The sequence below is a fragment of the Crotalus tigris genome, unplaced genomic scaffold (genome assembly GCF_016545835.1).
Source record: "Crotalus tigris isolate CLP2741 ecotype Arizona unplaced genomic scaffold, ASM1654583v1 scf7180000018486.1709376, whole genome shotgun sequence".
In the NCBI taxonomy this organism is placed as follows: Eukaryota; Metazoa; Chordata; class Lepidosauria; order Squamata; family Viperidae; genus Crotalus; species Crotalus tigris.
Genome location: NW_024097034.1, coordinates 89,892 through 116,143, shown reverse-complemented (window position 1 = coordinate 116,143; position 26,252 = coordinate 89,892). Strand labels below are relative to the sequence as shown.

General features: G+C 36.1%; 1 protein-coding gene across 1 annotated transcript; it reads right to left on the bottom strand.

Moving 5' to 3' along the window:
• ERO1B (endoplasmic reticulum oxidoreductase 1 beta) lies at nt 1–24,857 on the bottom strand. The gene is made up of 16 exons (XM_039352970.1): nt 24,455–24,857; nt 20,596–20,715; nt 19,622–19,705; nt 18,175–18,216; nt 17,317–17,399; nt 16,519–16,592; nt 13,669–13,789; nt 13,531–13,577; nt 12,726–12,737; nt 12,040–12,066; nt 6,956–7,048; nt 6,612–6,858; nt 4,490–4,559; nt 3,207–3,293; nt 2,221–2,354; nt 1–1,432 (listed from the first exon to the last, which is right to left on the bottom strand). The coding sequence occupies exons 1-16, from the start codon at nt 24,602–24,604 to the stop codon at nt 1,372–1,374; spliced, it is 1,452 nt and encodes a 483-aa protein (XP_039208904.1). The 5' UTR covers nt 24,605–24,857; the 3' UTR covers nt 1–1,371.
• Nucleotides 24,858–26,252: the final 1,395 nt, after the last annotated feature.

The following is a 26,252-nucleotide window of genomic DNA, read 5'->3' as shown; positions in this document are numbered from 1 at the left end:
TTAAATTAGAAGATGTTAAGAGCACTTTTAATTCATTTTGTAAAGACTGTTTTACTTATCAAAGCAAAGCAAAATATGTACAAATCTGTATATTGTACTTAACCTGACATTCATTCAAACATCCCTCACAGAATACAAATATTACATTACAAACAGTTTTTAAATAAAGTGCTCATTCACAATTTACAGACTTCCTCCTACTGCAGATTAAGAATTTAAATGTTTATTACCTGCAACTGTTCTCTGATAACTAGATTCCCCTTTGTAGTTAAAGATTTAGGAACAAATGTATAGAATATCCTTTTATTATATTATATTAGAGACTATATTTTTAAAGGTGTAATTAGAGATTGCATAGATAGGATGTGCTCTGTTGAATTCTGGAAGTGACTTTTGGACATTTGTCTGTGAAAATATTTTATTGTATTTCTTATTGTATTTGAATAGAAGAGCACCAGAATAAGAGGACTTTGTAAGGTTTTTGAAATGGAAGATTTAAGGTCCACGACTATAAAGCTTGAGCCAATTTTTTTAAGCTAGTAGCAGTTAATGGGAAAAGCCTTTCATCATCCACTTAAAATAAAAACTGATAAAGTAATTTAATCCAGTTTTATCTCCTCACAGAGAAAGCAGCTGTGCTGTAGAAAAAACGAAGAAAAGGAAAAGAGGAGAGGGCAAGGAGGCTAACACAAAAATAACTTGAGATTCCCCAATAACTAGTTCCCCTGAATGCCAAGGGGCTTATTTTAGTAAAATATTTACTGGCCATGACAGAGACTGTAACAAACAAATGGAATATAAATGCAAGAAAACATTTTTCTTACATATTATCAATTCCTCCAAATAAACATAAAAAACGCATTTCCACCAGGTATTTTTAGGAAATGCTGGAAGAATCTTTTCCATGGGAGCAATGCAGCCTGAATGAAGTTCCTGCATATTGATGTAAAGCAGTGTTTCCCAAACTTGACAATTTTAAGGCATGAGGACTTCAACTCCCAGAATTCCACAGCCAGCAGTGCTGGCTGTGGAATTCTGGGAGTTGAAGTCCTCATGCCTTAAAATTGTCAAGTTTGGGAAACACTGATGTAAAGCAAGAGAGGCAACATTTCTTTTGAATGATAATGAAACAAAAGTAGTAGAGAGTAAGAACAGTGAAACAGTTAAAAACAAACGTAATTTACATAATTAAAGCCAGGTATTTTATCCATAAATATTTTGTCCAATGTCTTAACCTTTTTTATTTTAAATATTCAAGTTGGAAATATATATGTATTCTTGCCTTTCTAGAACAGTTTTGTATGCAGATTGGCTTCATTTTGCCTGGGGTTAAATTAGTGGCTGCTTCTACCAGTAGGTACCAAGCCTTCGTTAACTTTTCTGTTGCAGTAAGACTTTGAAATTCTGTAGTTCTCGTATACTTGTAGAAAGTCTGTGAGGAAGAGAAGGGAAGAAGGACCGAGTCTAGAGAAGTTCAGTATTAAAACAAGGAAGCACTTCCTACATGAAACTCCAGCTTGACTTTTAGATCAAATCAGCAATTTGATCTAAAACTTAGATACTGCAGTTCGTTAAAATAATTATCTTATCCACCTTCAACACTATGTGTGTGTCTGATGCACTTAAAGTCTAGAGCTATTTAATTTGACTAAAATGGATTAGATTCCCTTTTATTGTGAATGGTGGTACTGTGTAAGTTACCGTGAGAGGAGATTATAGCTTTTGGAGAAAATACAGATAATCCTGACTTAACAATTGGCACCGTAACACTTACTTGAAGATTCAATGGACTCAAAAAGAGTTAGTTACAAACTTGTTTTCAAAGTTACGACTGCAGTACTATCCCCCATTGTCACATGACTGCATTTCAGATATTTGGTTACTGTCTCGCATTTACTACAGATACGTGACTGTGATTTGCAACAATTTTTATGGTTTTTGTCAGAAAACAACAAAAGACACCATTGGATATGCTGGATTTGCTAAATGACCACATGATTTGCTTAACAACCATGGAGCCTACCTTAACAACTGTCATAAAAATGATCATAAAATTGAGTCAAATTCATTATTGCAATGATTTATGACAAGAATTCTGGACTTAATTGTGGTCATACATTGAGGACTACTTGTACATATATATTTTTAAAGTCCGTATCACATGAAGAAAGAGCCCAGCCTATCACTAAATAGCTATAACAAATTTCACTTGTAACTTACCTTCCAAATGCATTCAGAAGAGCAACTATTTCTTGCCGTGTCAATTGAAAACCTTTTGATGGACTGTTCTCAGAAAGATTCTTTATTTCTTTTTCAGAGAATAAGATTTTCAAAGCAGTTCCTAAACCCTGAGTCTGAAAGAGAGCCAATATATTAAATAGCAAGAGTACAATATACATTAATTAACAACTTTGGACACTTCTACACTGCCATCATTTCTACTCTCCAATCTCTCAAAAGTGATTTGAAAACTAATTATCATCTCTATTTCAGCGACTCAAACCAAGAACCCAGAGTAAAGCACAACTAGCCCCAGGTAGGGGCAGGTCTTATATCAACAAAATTCTCTCATTCTCACTTCACCTCAAAACAGATAGAAAATTTAAAAAGCAGATCAGTCTCCATTTGCTAAATGCACATTGTTTTGTTTTCAGTTCAGTTTATTAAATTAATTATTGAATGAAGAATTAAAACTTCATTTTCAAGGAATTAAAAGGAGCCATGGTGGCACAGTGGTTAAAATGCAGTATTGCAGCTAACTCTGCCCACTCCCAGAAGTTCGATCCTGGCTGGCTCAAAGATGATGCCTTTCATCCTTCCAAGGTCGGTAAATTGTTGGGGGAAATATGCTGATTCTATAAACTGCTTAGTTCTATAAGGCACTATAAAGTGGTATATAAGTCTAAGTGCTATTCTATGCAGTATTTTAATATAAATGTCAAATAATATTGCATAATATAGTATGTATTCCTACTATACAGAAAATGTATTCTATAATTGGTGAAATGACATGTACAACTTGCATAGCGTGAATATTATAATAAAGCAAATATGAAATATCTGGTTTTGAGGTAAAGCTAAAATTTACCATATTGACATTAACTGGCCTTAGAGATGCAGAGTATAGGAAATAGTTTACCTAGTGTGAGCAACTGTTTTGCTATGTAAGAATGTTAACCTTAAAACATGAAAAAAACCTCACATACCTGCAATTTTCCCCATAACCGACATTTATCACATCCAACACAATCCATTATGCGAGATATGTTTTTGAAATGCAATCTGAATTCTTCCTACCAATACAGAAAAACATGTTTAAAGCTTTTTCTAATGCATTAGTGATTCTAAAGATGATGGTCCAACATTCTCTTCTCTCAATGTTTTCTTTACTTGCTAATTTTGTGTATCCTTTTCCTTTCGGAGGTAACCATTTAAGCCTTCAAACTAATTAGTTCAAACCATAGTTTGCAACCATTTTTAATCTGATAGCAAGCTGAGTGGGAATATCCATAGTTAATGTTATAAATTCTATATCAGTTTCATTAAGTACTATTGGCTTTGAAAAAAATACGTTGACAAAAGGATGAAATGAGCATTGCTTTTGTACTGCCCCTTTTGTAAATGTGTGCAACAACGTATCTAAAAAAAGGTGGAGTTCGCATTAGAATGACATAACACTTGTTCCATCATTTGATCCCTGCCCCGGATGCTTTTTTCATATTCTCATAAAGAGAAAAAGTTTCATTTTTCATGTAGTAAAGAAGCTTATGAATTGGCATTTATCATAAAGCTATAAAGCAGTGGTTCTCAACCTTTTTAATGCCGCAACCCCAACCGATCATAAGTCGAGGACTAAACCGGTCGTAAGTCGAGGACTAAACCGGTCGTAAGTCGAGGACTATCCAACCGGTCGTAAGTCGAGGACTTTCCCTGCCCGGGAGCACCGCACATGCATGGTGCTGCCCCCTGCGCTGGCCGAGGCGTAGCTGGCAAGCGGCAGAGACGGAGCAGGCCGACCACCGGCTGGGCCACCAGCTGGCCCAGCCCAAAGAAGGTAAGGCACCCGCCGGAAAAGGGGAAAAAAATGGCGGACAGCCTTGCTTGGCGACCCCCGTGAAATGGTCGATCGACCCCAAATGGGGTTGCGACCCATAGGTTGAGAACCGCTGCTATAAAGTATAGCTGTAAATTAACAGTAGAGATACAGAGATGACTCAAAATTATGCAAGTAGATAGCATAACAGAGATTCCGATTAATGGGATAATCTACTGATCTGGAATCTTATATTCTAATGACTTGCTTGCTACTTTTCTGAAATATTACTTGTAAGAACTTAAAAGTACCTTGATGTTTAATGATGTTGCTTCAGATATAAAAACAATATAATCAAATGCACACACAAAAGCAAAGAAACATGATTTAATGTAATTTAAAATTTCTTTCATTTCTGCAATTTACGTAAATTGTCAAGGTAAAAATTATATTTACCTTTAAAGATATGGCCTCCTTTTTGTTTCCAGAAAACATGGACTTTTCATCAAAATGCATAGGAAAGGACCTAGAAAAATTAGATAATGAATTAGACTTATTTAACAAAACTGTTTGGATACTAGTAATAATGCTCCACTTTCTACAATTACTTGACATATCTACAGTACCTAAAATGTTTAAGATATGGTTCAAGAATCAAAATATATATTATAGCCATACCCAGCTACATGGTTTGTCCAATTCTATAAGCAATGCAGAACAGTTACTTTTATGTTTTTTTCCCAAAGGATTCTCAACAAATATCCCAAAGGAAATAATATGAAATTCTTCATCATATAGCAGTTTTAGCCATAGTTCTCAATTTTGTCTTTCTCTCCAACTCTTTTATGAAACTCTCCCTTTTCTTATCTGGATGTAATGTCTTGTGAGTTTTATAGTATGTCACTATATTCCTTCTTGATAAATAGAAACAAATGAACACTTATAGACTAACTTTCTGACAATAGAAAATATTATTATTCAAAAGACTTAGAGAGAACTCCATCCAAAACTACATACTGTATGCATATCATGATACCTGACAGATCTTTTAACAAATCTGCTACTTATAGCTATTGTCCTCAGAGTGAAGTTGTCAGCTAACACAGTAGACTTGACTAAGAAACCAATGCCATAGAGCAGGCATGTCAAACTGCCGGCCCACGGGCCGGATGCGTCATGCCAAAACCGCACCCACCCCATAGAGGCTAGGATTGCTTTCATTGTAACAGCTACAGTAACAGAATCTTGCAAGTCTGATTGTATTTTGTCCTTACTCACTTTATCTTTATCTAAACTAGGGATATGCTCGTTTGACAGGGTTCAAGTTATTTTCTTGGCCCAAATTCAAATCCCTCTTACTTTAACCATTTCCTTGATAGTGGCTCTTCCTTCTGTACTTCTTTCTGAACTTCAAGACCATTCCCTATGCCTTCTATCAAATAGCAATAGCACTTAGCCATAGCACTTAGACTTAAATACCACTCTATAGTGCTTTATAGCACTCTCTGAGCGGTTTACAAATGTCAGCATATTGCCCCCAGCAATCTGGATCCTCATTTTATCAACCTTGAAGGATGGAAGGCTGAATCAACCTTCAGCTAGTCAGGATCGAACTTGTGGCTGTAAGCAGAGTTAGCCTGCAATACTACATTCTAACTACTGCACCACAATGGCTCCTATTGAAGTTCACCCAGACCTTCTAGCTTTTTCCACTGAGCTATTGCTCTCTCTGGCCCCAATATCCTGTAACACAGTTCAGCATTCTAAGATGCAGCAGTTGTCCACAAAAGCATACAGTATAACAGATTACTAGCTCACTGAATTTCACTTGACATGGCACCTTTCTCAATAATTTGATATTTCTAATCAAAACACTCCATCTTAACTAATTCAAAGGAAGAATAAAAAATGCCAAAGAATAAAATAGTAAATACTGTTATATATATTGGCTGAGTTTATCACCAATCAGTTTGTCAGCAACCTAAAACCAATTTCCTGTATGTGTTAACCACATGTGTGATTTCAGCACAATGTTTCAGTTGGCCCTCTTTGGCCAATTGCATTTCTTCCAAATTAACTGTCATAATCCTGATGACTTGGCTATCTGCTTCAAGACATCTGACTATGTGACTAAGATAAGAAGAGCAATAGTTATGTTCTCTTTTCCTTTTGGATTAAAAAAACCCCAGGTATTAATTATTTGCACAATTTAAACTGCAGCTGGATACAAATGAGTCTTTCCTCTGACAGTCATAGTTTTCCTTTCTGGAGAGCTTCCTTTCCATTGCAAATATCCTTTGGACTCTCAAGTTGCTTCCCACATCTTGCTAAGCAAACTTGTTTGTTTTGTTGTTTAGGATTTGGGATTAATTTATTAAAGAAACCCAGTCATCTGGGACTGATTCAATAAAATATGGTTAAACAGTAGTTTAATGTGATATGTGAATTCAACCATATTTTTAGATCTGTTTTAATACCTTCATTTTCCTGCAATTCCCTAAAGATCTACTGAAATCAACTTTATTCAGTTGTCTGTATCTGAATACATACTAAAGGTGGAGACTAAAAGCACACCTACTTTGTATCTTGGAAGATTTCTAACAAGAGAGACTTAGTTTCTGTATCCTCCTGTGAATTTCCAGTATAAAGGTCCACAACTGAACGCTCAAAGTATGATGCAACCTTTGACAATGCACGCAGTTCCACCAAATATAGGAAATATAAATTTTTTAGTCGTCTTGGTCCTTCACTTTTTGTTTCACTAGGGTCAAAACGCTGGGTGAATTCTTTGACATTAGATCCCCAACGAGGTCTTCCCCATGTTTCTGAACAAAGAAAAACAATGCTTTAAAATAAGTATTAAAATTGTTTTTATGAGAATAGTGGAAAAATTAATTTCCTACAAAAAAAAATCACAAATACCTTCAAGTAAATAGTTTGCACAAAGATGTAAGTTGATACTTGCATGAAGTCCTGAAATAAGTTTATAGAATACACGTTTTTCAAGACAAAGCCCTAGATGACAATATAAAAAATATTGTTAAAACCCAATTAATTAGAAAATAATTCAATAATCCTGTTAGAAAGTGTTGTGCTATACAGATAGTCCTTGACTTATAATAGTTCATTTAGCGACCATTCAAAATTGCAACGGCACTGAAAAATATGATTTATGACTGTTTTTCACAGTTATGACCTTTGCAGCACCCCCATTACATTGTGATCAAATTTCAGATGCTTGGCAACTGACTCATATTTATGACCGTTGCTGTGTTCCAAGGTCATGTGATCATCTTTTGTGACCTTCTGACAAGTCAATGGGGAAGCCAGATTCACTTAACAACCAGGTTACTAACTTATCAGGTGCAGTGATTCACTTAACAACTGTGGCAAGAAAGGTTGTAAAACGGGCAAAACTCACTTAACAAATGTGTCACTTACCATCATAACTTTTGGGCTCAATTATGGTCATAAGTTGAGGATACCTCTAATAGTTCTACCTTGAAGAAAGTGGAAGTTTTGCTTTTTGAGATTGGCAGTATCCCACCGGGATAGATACAAAAGGGAAATTTTGCTCCCTTCAACTTTGCAACTTATGGAGAACTGATGGGACTATCTAGAACAGCACAGACAACTGCAGGAAGTATCAGAAAAGATTTTCTACAAACAGGATCACTTAGCACAGTGACTCTCAACCTGTGGTCTGTGGACCCCTGGGGGTCTATAATGTCATCACAGGTGGTCCGCAAAGGCTTGAAGAAATATTATGATTTAAATTTTTAGTTAAGTCTTTGGTGGTCTGTGGCCACAAAAGGTATTTAAAGGGGGTCCAGGGTGAAGAAAAGGTTGAGAACCATCACCCTAGCAGATCGAAAGCTTTCTATGGCTGGCAAAATATTTTTCATTCATTCAAAGATAAGCTCAAAAAGCTAGAGAAAAACACATTATTTCAATTTCTGCCTTATTTCCACTAATCACTATCCAAGTTAGAACATCTTAGGAAAAGCCCATTGTGTTAAAAATGCTAGTGGATCTTTTCCTTTAGCATGCAAAGAGCAGAAATGGATAGTGCCAGATCCAAGGTTTATTTCAGTTCTGTCACATAATGGAAAACAATGGTTTTGTTTTATATTTAAACCATACAACAAGATGTATCCAAAATGGGTGAATATCACCAGATTAGAGAAATTGATCAAAGCAATCCACTGATAAGACATGCCTTGAGTATAGGAGATATTGTAATATTTTAGATAATATTTACAACACTTGATTTGAATAATAAAATCAGTACTATTGTATTTCATTCAGAACTGTAGTAATCACGTTTCTATTTTTTTCCATTTATATGTGAGTGTGATTCCTGGCTGCTATGCAAAATTGACCTAGAGCTTGGCGATTAAAAGAAGAGCTGAGCAGAGCATTCAAAACATGTGCTTTGTAAAGAAGAAGGTATTTTGCAAAGTTTGTTAGAGTGAGTGAAACACTTCTGGAAACATCAGGCCATCCATATCCTTTTAAAGGCTGAGACTTCAGAGCTGGCAGATACATGCAGAGAACTGGGATGTTCAAAATAAGTGCACTCACTGCCATGGCTGCCATGTTTGCTTCAAGACTTTAAAGAGAGACATTTTTTTTTCAATTAACATGATTTGCAAGGCATATCTTTTAAATGTTTTGCACAGCCCTAGTCAGTGGTACACATTAATTTCACTATTGAAAGCATTTAGTAAAAATGACCAAGTCTTGCAAAATCAACAGTTTTTTTTTAGCTAACAGGTTTTTTTTTAGCTAATGTGTGTGTGTGTGTGTGTGTGTGTGTTTTCTGAGGTTTTCGCGGGTGTTTGTATGTAGGTCTTTGGTTATTCGGGTTTTCTCCTGTGTCAAATTGGAAGTGTCTTGGTGACGTTTCGATGAAGTCTCATTCGTCGTCTTCAGGCTGGTGTTTTCGGCATCGTGCTTCTAGGAGCAATGTGTGATCGTAGCTGTTTCTTCCTTTTAACTGCCAGCGGGGGTATGAACTGATTGGGTGAGAGCTTGGCTGTGTTCTGATTGGGTGGAGGTGTGTTCTGATTGGTTAGGAGCTTGGCTGTGCTCTGATTGGATGGGGGGTTGGCTGTGCTCTGATTGGATGGGGGAGTGTTCTGTTTGGGTGGGGGCTTTGTTGTGTTCAGGTTAGTCTGAGTTGCAGGGGGATTTGAGATGGTGAGCTGCGTTGCTGTTGTTTGGCTTCACATTCGTAGTCATGCCTCATCTTCATGGTGGGTGTCAGTTTGCTTCATGTATGGATTGGAGGGGTTTAAAGTGGCTAATGATGCAGCTGTGGTCTGGCTTCTGGTTTGTGGTCGTGCCTCATTATCGGTGTGGGTTTGGGTTTGCTTTTTGCATGGATGCTAATAACCAACTTCCCTTCCTGGATGTCTTAGTCTAAAAGAAATCCAATGGCTCCCTAGGACACACCATCTACCAGAAGAAAACACACACAAACCGCTATCTGCATGCTCTCTCACACCACCACCCAGCACAGATCAACTCCTTAGCCAAGACACTCATCTCCAGAACAAAACGCTTAGCTGATGAACAACACCTAAAAACCGAACTACACACTCTCATTAATGTATTAACATCCAATGGATTCCAAAAAAATAAGATTACCAAACTAATCTAAAAAGAAATCCCACAAAAATCCAAGACAGAGAACAAGAAAACAGCAAAACCCTCCTCCCATACATAAAAGGCACCACAGACAGAATCAGCAAGATCCTCCACAAACACAACATCAAGACAGTATTCTGCACAAACAGAAAAATATCCACCATCCTAAGAAACCCCAAAGACAAAATTGAGTTAGAAAATCAAGGATTATATGAAATCCCATGCACTGCTTGTCCCACCACATACATTGGACAAACCAACAGAAGAATAAGTGCACGCATTGACGACAATAAGAACTCAGTCAAAAAAGAGGAACCAACTTCTTCCCTCGTCCAACACCTTAAAATCACAGGACATGAAATTGACTTTAAAAAGACCAGAACTATCACCAAAACTGAACATTTTAATAACAGAATAATCAGAGAAGCCATCGAGATAGAAAAACGCCCACACAGCATGAACAAACGAGATGATACCTCCCGCCTACCAGCCATTTGGAAATCCGCCCTGATTGACAAACGACTCCCTAACAGAAAAAATGACACCAGACCCACACTCACAAAAACCACACAGGATGTCACAACCACACATCCACGCAAAAAGCAAACCCAAAGCCACACCGATGATGAGGCACGACCACAAACCAGAAGCCAGACCACAGCTGCATCATTAGCCCCTTTAAACCCCCCCCCTCCAATCCATACATGAAGCAAACTGACACCCACCATGAAGATGAGGCACGACCACGAACGCGAAGCCAAAAATTAGCAATGCAGCTCACCATTTTAACCCCCCCGGCAACTCAGACTAACCTGAGCACAACAAAGCCCCCACCCAAACAGAACACTCCCCCAGCCAATCAGAGCACAGCCAACCCCCAGCCAATCAGAGCACAGCCAACCCCCCAGCCAATCAGAGCACAGCCAAGCTCCTAACCAATCAGTACACACCTCCATCCAATCAGAACACAGCCAAGCTCTCATCCAATCAGTTCATACCCCCACTGGCAGTTAAAAGGAGGAAACAGCTACAACCACACATTGCTCCTAGAAGCACGAAGCCGAAAGCACCAGCCTGAAGATGACGAATGAGATTTCGTCGAAACATCGCCAAGACACTTCCAATTTTACGTGGGAGAAAACCCAAATAACCAAACCCGACAGTTAGCTTGTGCTTGGAAAGAAGCGAATCAACTAACTCGGAGAGGAAGAGAAGATCCCTCCACTCGGCTGGGACGGTTGGAGTGAGAGAGTGTGGATTGCGGAGCGTAGCTAACGATGGACCCGCGACTGCCACAAGAGACAAGGAAAAGAGCAGATTGGAATGGAGGAGCATGCGAAGGGGTGAGACTTACGGGACTTACGAGACTCACGAGATCGAACCATCACACCCCCCGCCCATGGACCCTGAAGACTCCCTTGAGACACACACAAATATGAGCAGCGTGAGAAAGAAAAGGAGAGTCAAAGAAATGTATTGTGGCACTCGAAAGGACCGCAATTCCATTACCACCCCCCCCAGACCGAATCTCCGAAGCACGATGCGTGTGAAAGGAACGCAGGACGCACAAGAAAGGGGGAGGAGAAGCAAGACGACTGGACGCAGCGGTAGCCAGGAGATCGCCCCCCCCATAGGCAAACAACTTACCAACCCACCCCAGATCGTCAGTACATCGCATTTAACTCAGAACAGCTTACAGGACTACTCGGGTGACAGTTACATAAGAGGTGAAAACATTAAAATTGGAAGAGAAAGCTACCGCAAAGAGAACAACCGAGCAGAGGATGATTGGGAAGGGAAGGTGAAACGCACATTCCCACTCGAACCCGATGGGGGGGATGAGTTAAAGCATAGGGATAACCAGAATAACAGGGGTTTCACCCCACCCATCCCAAGATTAAGGGAAAGGAGGATGGATGAGGATGGACACGTAACTAAAAGGAATAGGAAGGAACAAACCAATCATGTACAGTTGAATCAATTGGGCCCGATGACGAGATCGAGGAGCTGGGCGCAGACTCTGACATGCCTATAAAAGATTTTCTCACTCTCTGGTGCATTAGCCCTGAGGATGCCGGCAGGTGACGGCGAAAGCTTGGCGCTTTTTAATTAAACTTTTATAGTTTTTATTACCCTGGTGTTCATTTTATTCTTTGCCATATATATATATATATATATATATATATATATATATATATATATATAATATATATATATATATATATATATATATATATATATATATATATATATATTTATTTATTTATTTCCTGGAATAGGAATGCATTCTTTAAATTTATTACACAGAGAGTTTGCAGTTTTTCATTATAATTTTGACATGATACCAAATTTACCTTCTAGCCATGTATAAAAAGATTCTCCTGTGAACACAAAAATAATTAATTTCAAACAAGGCCTAAACATATCTAATCATAAATACTTTGAAAATCTAAATTTACAGCATACTCCAAAATACATATCAAAATTATCTACCCTCTCATTTAAAATTTGTGATAAAACTGAATCACTGTATCACTTCACTGCTGCTCATTTAAATTCTTAAATATTTATTTCTCAAGTTGAGAAAAAGAGTTCAGATATTTTAAATCTGATTCATGCTTATTTAAAGGAAGTTGTAGCAGAATTTCTATAAAGATCCCTGGAATGTAACGGAACATCAGGAAACATAAACTTCATTCTAATCTACTTTGCTGGACTTCATGAATTCAATAAAGATCCCTAGAGACTTACAGTATAAATGGCAATTGTTTATGTATATCAAATATTAGCAGCATCTATTAATCATGAGAAAGGGATTAACAGTCCTAGATAACATCTGTGTTCCAATATAACCAATAAACTTTTGTTATGCAACTTTTTTCTTTTTCTTCCCTACTTTATATCTCTCACTGAAATTTATTCATTAGGTATAGTATGGTGATATTGTAAAGTTGTAATCCTGGGAGATTTCCCATTCATTACATTTTTTTCCAGAATCTTAAATAATACAGTGAAAGAATATTATGTCACAAAAACTTACCATCATCCTCTCCTGAAAAAAAGTTATAAAAGATAAGTATTATAATTTATTCTTTACTTCTGTATTGAGTATCAAAAATATACTGTATGTGTCAGTTTAAAAAGTCAGAACTTTCTGATTGTAATTAACTCCATCATTGTTTTTCTCAGGAGTTAAAGATTCAAATAGTGATATATTTGCCATCCATAACAAAATGGAAGAATACTGGCATAAGATTGCAAAGGATCTCAATTTTTAAAAATGTGTTACTTCTTCTTGCTTTTTGTTACAAGTTATAGGTTACTTTAAAAGAATGTGTTTTACACCTCCCAGAATAAAAATCTCTAATTAAACAACATAAACTGAGAACAGGTGATTGGTTGCAGTTTTTTTTACTAAATCAGACAAGTTACATTATTTCTGATACTTATTATTTAATTGAAAAGTGGAAGTGCCTTCCCATTCAAATCAGAATTATTGTTTGCAGAACTGTGCTTTCAGATGTAATTGCTGATTATGCACAGCTATCATATATAGCTAGGTCTCAATGTCTTTCATTAACTGATGAATGTATATTTGCCAAGTTGAGTTGAACAAATATACATTAAAAAAGCCTGGATAATAATAAAATTGTTAGTGATAATATCTCTGATACCCATCAAACAACATCTGCCTTCAAATCCTTGGGAAGGATTTGGTAGCTGGATAAAAATGCAAAATCCAGTCTAAACACCTGGCTGATTGTGCAACAAACCAAAAAATGTTTTACTTAATAACTAATATTCAGAATTGTTATATTATAATTGCAAAGGATTTAATGACTCACCCTTGGTTGGTGCCAGTGGATTTAATGGACGATACACAGATCGTGGCCTAATGAGAAAAATATGGTAATTTATGTTTTGGTAATTTAAGGAATTTTAAATTTCAATATAAAATAATTTTGCCCTCTATTTTCACTTACTTAAAGCAATTTTCTTCATAGATACTGTTCCATACTCTCCATGCGGAGGTTCCTTTGTATCCAGTGTATCGTTCTGGATTCAACAGCAAATCCACATATTGAGCATCAGGTGATCTCTCATCTAATAACAAAGAAAAACCGAACTGCTTAATTATGAATTGGAACATACAACTTGCTGACACCTTCAGTATAAGGAGCTATCTTGATGTAAAAGATCAAATTACAGTAATACCATATAAAAGCATTTATGAAGAAATTAACAACATTGTGCATTTATATTTTTACATTTTAAATGTGAGTATTGTAAATAAAGTGGACATTAAATATAAATATGTAACTATTTTTAAATATAGCATATTTATATTTTATTTTGTATTTTTATATACAATTGAACGAAATACAGATAGTCCCTGACTTATGACTACAATTGATCCCTAAATTCTGTTGCCAAATGAGACATTTGTTAAGTAGGTTTTGCTCCATTTTACAAACTTTCTTGCCATAGTTGCTAAATGAATTGATTCAGTTGTTAAGTTAGGAATATGGTTGTTAAGTGAATCTGGCTGCCCCATTAACTTTGTCAGAAGGTCACAAAAGATGTGACCTTCAAGACACTGCACCCATCTTAAATATAAGTCAGTTGCCAAACATCTGAATGTTGATCACGACCATGGGGATGCTGCAATGGTTGTTAAGTGTGAAAAATGGTCATATGTCACTTTTTTCAATGCTGTTGTAGCTTTGAATGGTCACTACATGAACTGTTGTAAGTTGAGAACTACCTGTACATGTCTATGTTTTTGTACTGAGCGACTAGTTCTCATCTGGTTTTCTTCCATATTGTATGTGTTATTATTACATTATAAGGTGCCCAGAGCTGGTTTAGAGTTAGACAGCAATGGAATTTAAATAAATAAATAAATACAACAGAAAGTCTGTCGTAACATTTATTGTAAAATGTTAAAAAAGTAATGAGGTACTGTTACTACTACTAGAAATACCAATAATAATTATTAAAAGTGTTTGTTTTTCTCTGAGTCTTAAAGACCCCAATTTGATTTTTATGTTCATTCAACATAACCGTGTATTGAAAATAAGCACATATAAAAGCAATTTAGCCACATAGCAACATAGTATACATCTATGTGACATCTTTTCATGTACTTGGAAGAATCCTATCATATGTCTTGTCAATCTTTTCTGCAAGTCAGAATATTGCCACTTCTTTTCATCTCTCTTTGGAGGACAAAGTGTCCTTATTTGTCAGAATATTTCTTAAAGTATAATGTCCAAAACTGAATATGAAAGTAGCATATCACCAAAGCACAGAAAAAAAAATGGAACTATTGATTCCTTGATTTGGAAACAACAGAAAAACTTCTGTTGATGCAATTTGAAACTGCACTTGCTTTTTGTAGCCATATGTGCAAATTTTGTAAGTATTCCAAACCTTAATTAAAATGTTGAAGAATATGCATCTCTGATTGTATCTTATAGCAGCCCATTAATTTTTTTTTTATTGAAAATTTTTTAAAATTTTAAAAAACAATACAACCCTTCCCCAAACCTCCCCAACCCTCCCATTCTCTCCCCCGATCTTCCCAGAGCTGAATACAGGCTTAATTGAAATTTCTTCAAAAGATCTTAAAAAAAAAATATAAACCATGAATAAATCTAAATACATTAATTAAACAGATTATAAGATACTTAACAATAATATATATATAGAAAAAACACGAATACAAAAAAAATACTTAAAAATAAAAAAATAGGAAAAAATAAAAAAATAAAAAAAATAAAAACTATAAAATATTTTAAATTTTAAATATAAGTTATTGAAAAACTAAATAATATTTTTTATATCCAACTTATATTGTATGAAGTCTATTCATTTTTTCCACACCCCAAAATACTTCTCTTGCGATTGATCCTTCAAGAAAGCCGAAATTTTTGTCATTTCCGCCAAATAAGAAACTTTAAAAAACCACTCTTGCAAAGTAGGCAAAGATTCCTTCTTCCAACATTGCCCTACTAACAACCTTGCCGCTGTAATTAAATTTAACATCAGTGTAGTCTCTTTAGTATCACAATCAGTAACAATACCTAACAAAAACAATTGTGGGGTAAATTTTACCCTCCTTCTAAAAATTCTTTGAATATTCCACCATATCTTAATCCAAAAAGCTTTTATATTTTTACACGACCACCAGATATGATAATAAGAAGCATCCAAACATCCACATCTCCAACATTTAGGCTGTAAGTCAGGATACATATGAGACATTTTTTGTGGATCAACGTGCCATCTATAAAACATTTTATAAAAATTCTCCCTTAAATTTTGGGCTTGTGTAAATTTGACATTCCTTACCCAAATAATTTCCCAGGTATCTAGTAGAACTGGTTCACCAAAGTTTTGTGCCCATTTAATCATACATTCTTTAACTAATTCTGCTTCTGAATCCAATTCTACTAACACCCCATAAATTCTCTTGATATGAGTTCGTCTTTGATCTTTTATGGCAGCCCATTAATTTTATCAAGAATCATTGATGACCACTTTGAATATAATTTCCAGTCTAGCTTTCCATTCTTTTTAATTATTCTGCCAACCAGGTTCCCATTAGATTAACATATTGGATTAGTAGAGTTTGCAATTAAAGTTATACTTAACATTAGCCAAGAAAGTAATAAGAGATGGTAAGCCCAAAGGTTTATTATATTTGGAGGATTATTACAAATAAAACTATTTTAAGAGCATTTAACACATTCAATTTTAAAGTACATGGATATTAATTCTAATTTTGTTTATTTAGTTATACAGTGAAGAATATATGACTCAATTTTTACCATCCAATTCACAAAAATGGTCCTGGGAATCATCATATCTGGCCCAGTCAATGAAAGCTTCTTTACTTTGGTTACTATGTGAAAGAGAGATAGAAAAAAAATTAGCTATGAACTAAATGCATTTATTTTTATATAACTGTCAACCTCCATAGAAATCAGAGATTACTTATGATTATTAGGATGAACCTGAAAAAATATCTGTTAATAGTCCAAACAAGCTTTCACAGAAGCTCATAAAGACACAAATGATTACAATTAAATAGATCAAGACAAGAGAATAAGAATAGCACAAACACCTATATTATTTTCCAAGTAGTAACAGAGTCAGCAACCACTTTAACTATTTACAATAACCATTAGAGTTGCATAGTTACTGTACAGATGCAGCAGAATTAGATTATATATTTATGCTACATCTGTTGCAATAAATAACTGATTCCTCGTTATTGTTGTTCTATAGTTTTTTTCTGAACTCATTAAAATTAAGAAAGTTTACATCTAATACTAGAACCATCTGACCAAAAGTAATAAGGAGGTGATGAGTCAAAGTCAGATTTATTATATATTGCACTAGAATAATTTTAAGAAATTAAGAGGCAGTTATTTTGTAGAATCTATCAGGTTTCTGATGCATGTATTCATCTCATGTATAATTTCAATTGAACTGACACGAATGTTTCAAGCAAAAGGTACATCAAATATGAAACTATTTTGTTTCCTCAGAACATAAGGAATAGAAAATACAGAGAACCATTAAATAAGAATCATGTCTTCCACTAATACTGAAGGCATAATTACCTTAAGGTACTATTAATTGCACCCAGTTTGTTAGCCTGTTCACAGTCTTCACGTTCTTTGGTATGATTTGCTATCTTTGAATACTGAAAGACAGAATATGTAATCTTTATATCTCCAATACCAATATTTTTAGATAAATACTCGCCAGTTATTTATCTAAAGTATTACTGGCTTCAAAATAGTACTTAATTTTTCAATACATTACTATAATCTCTTACAAATCCTGAACTTTCTGCTGCATGTGTTCCCCCAAATCCCTCACTGTACTAAAGAATTATTATAAATACTTAGTCCCATAAGTCCCAGACCTGAATGTATTTTTTTAAAAAATATGAAGATTATAGAAGGAGTTCCCTGAGCTTTTAAAGCACTGCAAAACTGTTTGCAATGTTTACTTCAAGAGACTAACATAACAATAGAATTATTCCAGTGCTTACATATTTCCCTAGCCTAGACAATTCCTTAAAGTTATTTTTAAGCTAAAATTTATATCAACTTTAACCAGTTTCCTATCCTATCCTGTTCTATTTAGAATAGTTCTATTTAGTCTCTTGTTACCTTTGAAAACAGAGAAAAAGAGAGGCAGGTGCGGGTGGAGGGAGGAGAAATATCAACTCTTTTTCTATGACAAGGAAGTACAATGAAATATACTACTGCCAGCTACAACTACTAGAAGAGAAAAGCAATATACAAACAGCAAGAAGAATGCTGGCATTGGTTTTGCCACCGAGTAACATAGCACAATGTTACATCAGAATTGAGGAGTGGCATGAGTGATAGCAAATTCTCGGTTTTATACATGTACTATTTGCCATATGTAAGAGACGGTATTAGATTATTTTGAAAGAAATCACTTACTTTGTTAGCACTTTCAGCTTTAATTCCAACTGGAACTTTACTCTAAAATAAATACAAATAATGTAAGCATTTATCTTTACCTTTTTTCAAGCAATTTTCAACTCCCAAATAAATGAACTAAAGAAAATTCAGAATTGGAGCCAGTCAGGAAGACTAGTTGTGCATTAATTCTACAGACAAATAAATTGACTCTTAAGAAACTTTCATTTACGATCTAACAGGTTTTGATGTCTGCATGCCTATTTCAAGGGAGTCAAATTCAACAAAGGCAAAGGGATTTCTCTATAAAATGCTTAAGAAAAAAATGATAAATCCAATTAACATTTAAATCAGGAATACCTATACCATAGCCAAAGTCTACACAGCATTTATGCAAGAAAATGCAGATTTGAATTATCATTCTGTCACTGACATCCACATACATAAAATCCTCACAGTAACAATAAATATGTTGTCAATAGAATAGTCAGTCCAATATATATGTAGCTCAGGGTTGAACTGTGGCGTTCTTGGTACTCTCTGAGCTAGGTTGTTTGCTTGTAGAAGTTTAATTACTCACCTAGCTATCGTCATCAGTGGTAGTGAACGTGGATATATATCTATAGTAGCTTGCCCTGCCAATATTGGTAGGGGTGTAATTTTCACTTGACAGTTCCTTCATTAAATAGCAATAAAAATAAACCATTTTTATACACCATTCAAAAGAGACAATAAAAAAGTAACAAGGAAACAAAAAAAGGTTAATCACATAGAGAGATGGTTTGGTCTAGTGGTTAAGGTCCTGGCCTAAAAACCAGAAGACTGTCAGTTCTAGTCCCACCTTAGGCATGCAAGCCTCTCCTCAGCCCAACTCATTTGGCAGGATTGTCATTGTGAGGAAAACAGGAGGAGGAAGGAATATTAGATAGGTTTGCCACTTTTAGTTAAAAATAACTATGTGAGCATGAAGGCGTCCATATAAATTTTCCAAATAAATAAACAATAATAAAGGTGAGAAATCAATTAATTAAAAAAAGACCAGAACACATTCCTTCCAGCAGCCAACACTCAAGACAAATAATCAAGCAGAAAGCAATATTCTAATCCAGTGGTTCTCAACCTTTCTAATGCCGCGACCCCATAATACAGCTCCCCATGGGCGTGGCCAAAGAAAAGGGGGAAAAATGGTGGACAGACTTGTTTGGCGACCCCCGTGAAATGGTCATTCGACCCCAAATGGGGTCCCGACCCACAGGTTGAGAACCACTGTTCTAATCCAAGGAGAAAACCAATACCATCAGGACAAACTACTTTATATGAACTGTGAGAAAATACAATACTCACTGTCACCAACGATGTTACCTAATTGCAATCCAACATCTACAAGCAAACAAAACTCAGAGAACACCAAGGACTAGAAGAGTTAATACAGTATTGTTTCAGCTTTCTCCTTTGTTTTGAAACTTACCTCAGGACAAGGTTCTACATGGCAATCTCTGATAGAGCAATGGCCATCATCAGCCCAGAATGGACATGGTCTTTTCAGATTAACCTTGAATAACAATTTGTAAAGGTCATTCATATTCATTTAAGAACTGTTTGCCTTTAAAATTATGAGACTAAACAAGTTGAACAAAAAGGGAAAAGCTCATTGGAAATAATTAGAAGATTTTCTGAGAATTCATTTGAAACAGAGGAAATATAGCCCATGCCAAAAATCTAGTAACATAAGTATGAATGCATTATCACATCCATTTAAAATTTGACCGTTATAATCTCCAGCAAAAAACTGCTACTTATTATTTCCCGTCAGTCCGTTATAATCTCCAGCAAAAAACTGCTAATTATTTCCCGTCAGTCCTTCAGTTATACTTTGTGTATTTCATTAATTCACTAAGAAAAACAGTATATTTCTTTTTACTAGTTAAAAGGTTTCAAACTAGTTAATAGTTACATTTAAGCAACTTTTCAAAACATCTTGCCTTGAGTGTAACGTTTCCAAATATTATCCATCCCATCCGCAATGGATTTTTATTGCCACAAATGAAGTAACCTACCAGAATGTATTAGGCAGCTACATTTGTTCACAAGCTTCATGCAGCTGCTTTGAAGGCTTTTCCTGCCTATCTCTTTGGGCACATTTATACACAGCCACTTTATAGTACTTTATTGGCTGCCCCAAAAGGTCATCTGTTAATGCACACCCAGAGAACCAAGAAAGAGCTCCAAGGGGGATGCAGCTGCCGCCTAAGGAGAGGCACTATCAAATGGTTTGCACAGTCCTAGTCCTCTCTTCCCCCCACTACCTGGATCTCTTTTTAAAAATATTTTAAAAAATGACTTATTTCTTCACATCTTATTCTTTATTTTTTCATTCCTTTCTTTGGAGAATTAAAGCTAGATTTCAATCAGCTTTATAATAATATGCCATTTTTACTTTACCTTGTAATACCTGAAGTAGTCTCGTTCTTGAAGTTTCTGTATTTTGGGAAAGATCTTAAAATTGTTGAAGTCATCTATGCTTTCTATGTCACATAAGCAGTCATCAAGTAATCCTGTTACCTACAAAAACAAATACCAGCAAAAAAAGATATTTACACTGGAGATTTAGGTTGCAAGAAGAAATGATTAAATATAGTAAGAAGCAACAGGAATTTAGGTAACAATTTAATTATTTTAACTGATCCAATTATGTTATAAAATTTAGAACTAAAAAAGGGAAAATACATAATTTGGTCTCTTTATATTTAAATAAAAAGAAAATGTTTCACAATTGGTCTTATCTTCATTATAACAACACATCAAATGAAATCTCTTTTTACCTGTGTAAACCATTCACAGTACTAAACCACAATAACTAATTAGCACTAGACAACCCATGCCATGTTGGGTCTCGTTTCAAAGACATTTCCTTACCTAGAGAAACCGAATGACCAAGGGCAGGCAAAAAAGCAGTGAGTGCAGGAGAGACTTCCAACTTCCTGACACTTTTTCCACTGAGTTCCCTAGTGGGAATCTGGGAGGGAACGTTGAAAATCCCCTTCCCTTTCCAGCAGGTAAGTAGGTCGCTGCTGCTGGATGGATAAGGGAGTGAGGGATTGGCTGGGAAACTGTCACACACGCTGAAAATAAAGAATATGTGACCATTGCATCACCCCAGCAACAGCCAATAGCACTGAAGCAGCCATAATTTCCAAATTTAATTCCAGTGGAAATCAGGGGTACTGGATTTTGGACACATTTTGTAAATTAGCCCATTTGAGGTAATTTGGTTCAAAAATTGTTGCCCTATGATACTCTTTCATTCAGTTAAAGATCACGACAATGAGAGTTTTAGTAGTATGTAGAGTAATATTTTATACAATGTTTAACTATAAGAAATGAATTCAAAATGTAGCTAAATTTCAAATAAGCAGTATTATGTTAAAATATTTAAAATATTTGTCCTGTTCTTGTACCTCAAACATTAAAAGAATAAAGCACTTATTAGATATCAGTAGGTAAGTAGACAAAAAGTATTTCTATCATGTATGGAAATACTTCAACAATCTCCAGTTATCACACGATTATTGAGTTGGGAAGGGAACATTTCTGTTGACGAAATATGCTACTCAAATGGAAAATTTAAATGCTAAAGCTTAAGTGGAAACTGTACTCAGGTATTCATGGCTGAGACAGGGGCATCCATGAGTGTCAAAAAGATCAAAATAGTGGTCACATCTATGTGACTGAAGCCATTTTGTATGTGTTGCCTAGTTGTAGCCACCATTTTGCCTGATAAGACTGAATGAATAGTGATAGACTGAATATCTACAGCACGGACAAGAAGGCAAATGTGGATCTACTATTTGATGTCTCATTAATTTGCAATAGGAAAATAACTCCTTTTACCTAGCAACAAAATGACCCCTGGTATGTTACACAGAGATAGCTTTGAGGGACAGTGTATTGTATGGAAAAGGGTTATACAGTTATTATTTCAAATTCTCAAATAAAGGTGTGTGCTTTGCTTTAGATCCTGTTAGATAAATATTAGGGAAATAAGTAAAGAGAAAAGTAGATCTTCCAAGCCTACTTTCATCTCTAATCTGTAAGTTTTACAACAGTACTTAAATGATTTTCAGTGGTCACTATACCTGCAACTGTCTGCAGAAGTCCATCTGGTGGCCCAGGTCAAAGCCCACTCATTGCCCCAGTTCTCATCTCTTCCCCTTTGATATGTTGACAGTAAGCTAAAGACTTATTGTCTCAGACTTGCCTTCTTACCTGTGCCCATAGCCAACTGGTTCATGGGAATGGATCAGTGGCTGAAAACTGGTTCTTTGAGAAGTCATAATCCAAGTCATAATGTGAGTGTTAACATTCATACAGCTGGCAATACTGAACAGATCTTAAGCGCAGTTACTGATTGTAAGTTCTCATTCTCTGTGCTACATGAGATGAAGTTTTTGCAAATGTAAGCAGGAAACACAATGAGGAATCACTAAAAATGGGATTTCAAGAATGATGAGCATGGTTTTGCTTAGACATATAAAAATTATTTTTTATTTATTAAATTTATTTGCCACCTATCTTGTTTTGAAATGATGAAATCATAAATACTATTCAGAGGGTAGGGGCCACAACAGAGAGGGAACACTTCCTAGGTCCCACAAGATGGCAACATTTAATTATGGGGCCCAGGACTTACCCACTTTGTTTAATCTTTAATTATATTTTCCAAACATTTCATGATGGCAAAAAATTTGAGAAATGCTGGCCTAACAACTTTAATTCTCTTTAGCTCTGTGTAGCATTGGCAAGTATGAATTTGGTAGAAGTCCCCAGAATATTTCCATCTCTATTTAGTATATGCACAGATTGAACTAAAACCCTAAAGTGCTTTAATGAACAACCAATAAGAAATAACCACATATTCCTTCAAAGCAAAGAAACTTAGGCTTTTTACAAGGAAAAAAAATGATACTCACTTCCAATTATGCACTGACTAGACTCAAATAGATAAAAAGATAATATCTCTTCACAGCATTTAACTATTATATTTGCTTCTGCAAGATGTGCTTGTAGTAATGAATTTGAACTGTTTTTTTAAAAAGAGACATTTTAATGAAGAAGGCTACTATTGCTGAATAAAACAGAGAATACTGCGCTCAAGTTTTGCTTGTGATCTTCCTACCGATACGCAGATTGAATTGTGACAAAGGAATGGTAGACTAGATAGGCCTTTGTGTGGTCCACCACAGCTCTTATATTCTGGAGAAAAAAAAACCACTGTGTTTAGCGTGATTTATCATAAAGATATTTACTGGCTTATCAGCTTTTCAAGTAAGCTGCATATGCTTCTGCAGGCAGTTTCGTGAAAAATTTGGCGTATTCTATACAATAAAACTGAAGGCAAATTTAAAGCGCACTTCACACAATGCTGTTATTTTAAGCAGCTATTATAAAAACTGTGTTTACAAATCTGCATGTCACGCAGGTACATTCATGAGGGAGATTGTATCTAGACAATTAACAGACTCTGTGCAATACTATTCATACTTGTACCCATTTTGTGAATTCATGTATTATATTTCAAGAGACCACCCCCCAAAGTATTTCTAATAGGAAAGCATGGTTAAAAATAAGTTTCTCAATAACATTCTCAATAGTTTGAGCAATGCCAGGGGATTTATGTAAAAATCTTTCTTTTTAATCAAGCATCCTTCATTTTATGCAAGCATCTTTCACTTTCTATCTGACTATCTTGGAGACCCAGCTTTCTTAGAAGCACCTGTTTCCCCAAAGAGGGAACTGGATCAAATAGCCAGAAAGATGGGGCTGCTCTTACCACATAGCTCTTCAATCCGTTGACATTTAAACTGACTTTTTCATGACATAATGAACTTTAAAAAGATAATAAATATTAAGCACGCAAAGGTTTCCTTCCTCTATTGAGCAAATTTTGCACTTCATTGACACAGAAATACAGCAGAGCTTCCCCCTTTTAATATAAAGGTCCTTCATTCTCCCTCTCTCTACTTCTTTCTTTACAGGATACAATATAATCCTAGTTGACATTCTCTTGACTTAATTACAAATCAGCTTTAAACACCTGCTAACCTAGAGCAAAGAACCCCCCCCCCGCCCTCAAGAAAGATTTCCAGGAGGTCTCAGCAAGTGAGTCGAAGATGGTTCCACTTTCTCTCGCAACTCTCTGATCTCAACTCCAGCAGGAAACTCCTAAAAGGTTTGACACCCCAAGAACACTCCAGATTCCGAGGTCTTTTTCCGAACTTCCCCAACGGGCGACTCCTCTCACCTGGGCCTCTATTGCACACCAAAGGCAGCCAAGAGTCACCGCTGCCAGCAAGAGCCGCGCCGCCCGATCCCTCTCCGCTGCAATTCTCCGGACGATTCCTCTGCTGCTCATGCTGCAGAAGCCGTTCGGCGGGGCCCCTGGGGGGCCCATGCCCCACGCCGCCGCCTTTGGGCAGCCAGGAGTATGGGATGTTCGCTGGGGGATGCCTTCCCTGTCCCGAACCCCCACTCTGCCGGGAATGGGACCTGTCAGGCGAGCGGGTGGATGCGCTCACCTCCTCCAGCCGCCGCCGCCGCCGCCGCCCTCACTCCTTTCCCGGCGCCAGCCTACACACAAACACACACACATACACACTGCGAAAGGAGAGCAGGCGCGCGCTTCACCAGCAAGCGCTTTCCTTTACAGAGGAGGAGGAGCAGTAAATAGCAGCAATCACAGAGCTTAGCCTGCGCAAAGCTTCTTGGGAAATGTAGTACACCAACCATCTCTCGTCCCGTCAGTTTATCTTTCGGTCTCCACAGTATACTGTATTCGAGTGACGAGAAGGGAGGGATCAAGAGAGTGTCCAATAGGAAAAAACCACGCGCACCTTCAAAACAAGAGGCAGTTTATAACCGTCAACAGAAAGTAGAGGGTCTAGAGGGATTTGGGGGGGGGGGGTGTTCTTGCGGGAAAGGCGAGGTAATGATTAACTTTGGGAAACATTTTTGTGTAACAAGATCCTGCCTATTCCCGTACAACTTTCTTGGGCATCAGTGTGTAACAGCGAGCTCTGTGTCATTTCCTTATAGATGGTTTCCTCCTCATGGCTCTTTAGGAATATTTTACATACACTGTTAAATTATCTTTCCAAATATTAGGGATTCTGTTAACAGACGCTCAATTCAATTTTAGAATGCTGATAAAATAGAAGCGCTTTTGTGATTATATCACAGGAAGATGGAAGTTTTGAAGTAAGTTGTAATTCTACAGTTTTTAAAGTACTGTTTCAATGGTCATGTGCACACAACCAAACTTTTCTATACACAAGTTAGTGTACTTAAGGAAGATAATCAAATATGTGGAAATATCTCTTTATGAACTTCCCACTTGTGATGGTGAAACAAATGATTTTAATAAAATACACATAGTCCTCAACTTAAAACAATTTGTTTAGTGACCATTTGAAATTATAAAGGTACTGAAAAACGTGACTTATGATCATTTTTTACATGAGTACTGCATTATCCCCAGTCATGTATTTATAATGGAGTCATGTGATCATCTTTTTCAACCTTCTGACAAGCAAAGGCAATGATGAAGCTAGAATCACTTAATAGCTTTGTTACTAATTTAACAACTACAATAATTCAATTAGCAATTTTGGCAAGAAAGGTCATAAAATGGGGTAAAATTCACCTAACTTGTCTTGCTCAATAATAGACATGTTGGGCTTAATTGTGGTCATAAGTCGAATACTACTTACAATCTGTGTAGACGATGTTGTGCTGCTCCAGAAACCGCAATATAATACTAAATTAAGTTTATATCTGAAGCAGCATTTAACACTGTTTGGAACCCTATTTGGTGCTTGATTAATTTGTGGAGAAAAAGCAAATCTTTTTTTTTTTAATGATTTTCATAGATGTTCTTTTCCATCCCTTTTTTCAGTGAACCTGAGCATTTGTATTAGACAAATGCCATGGTGAATTTATAGCTTTATTATTTGCTTGGTTTTGATAGTTTTAAAGATAACCTCAGGTTTTTGAGAGTGCATCTGTTACTTTCCCTATTAGATAAATATTTCCATAAAAATTAT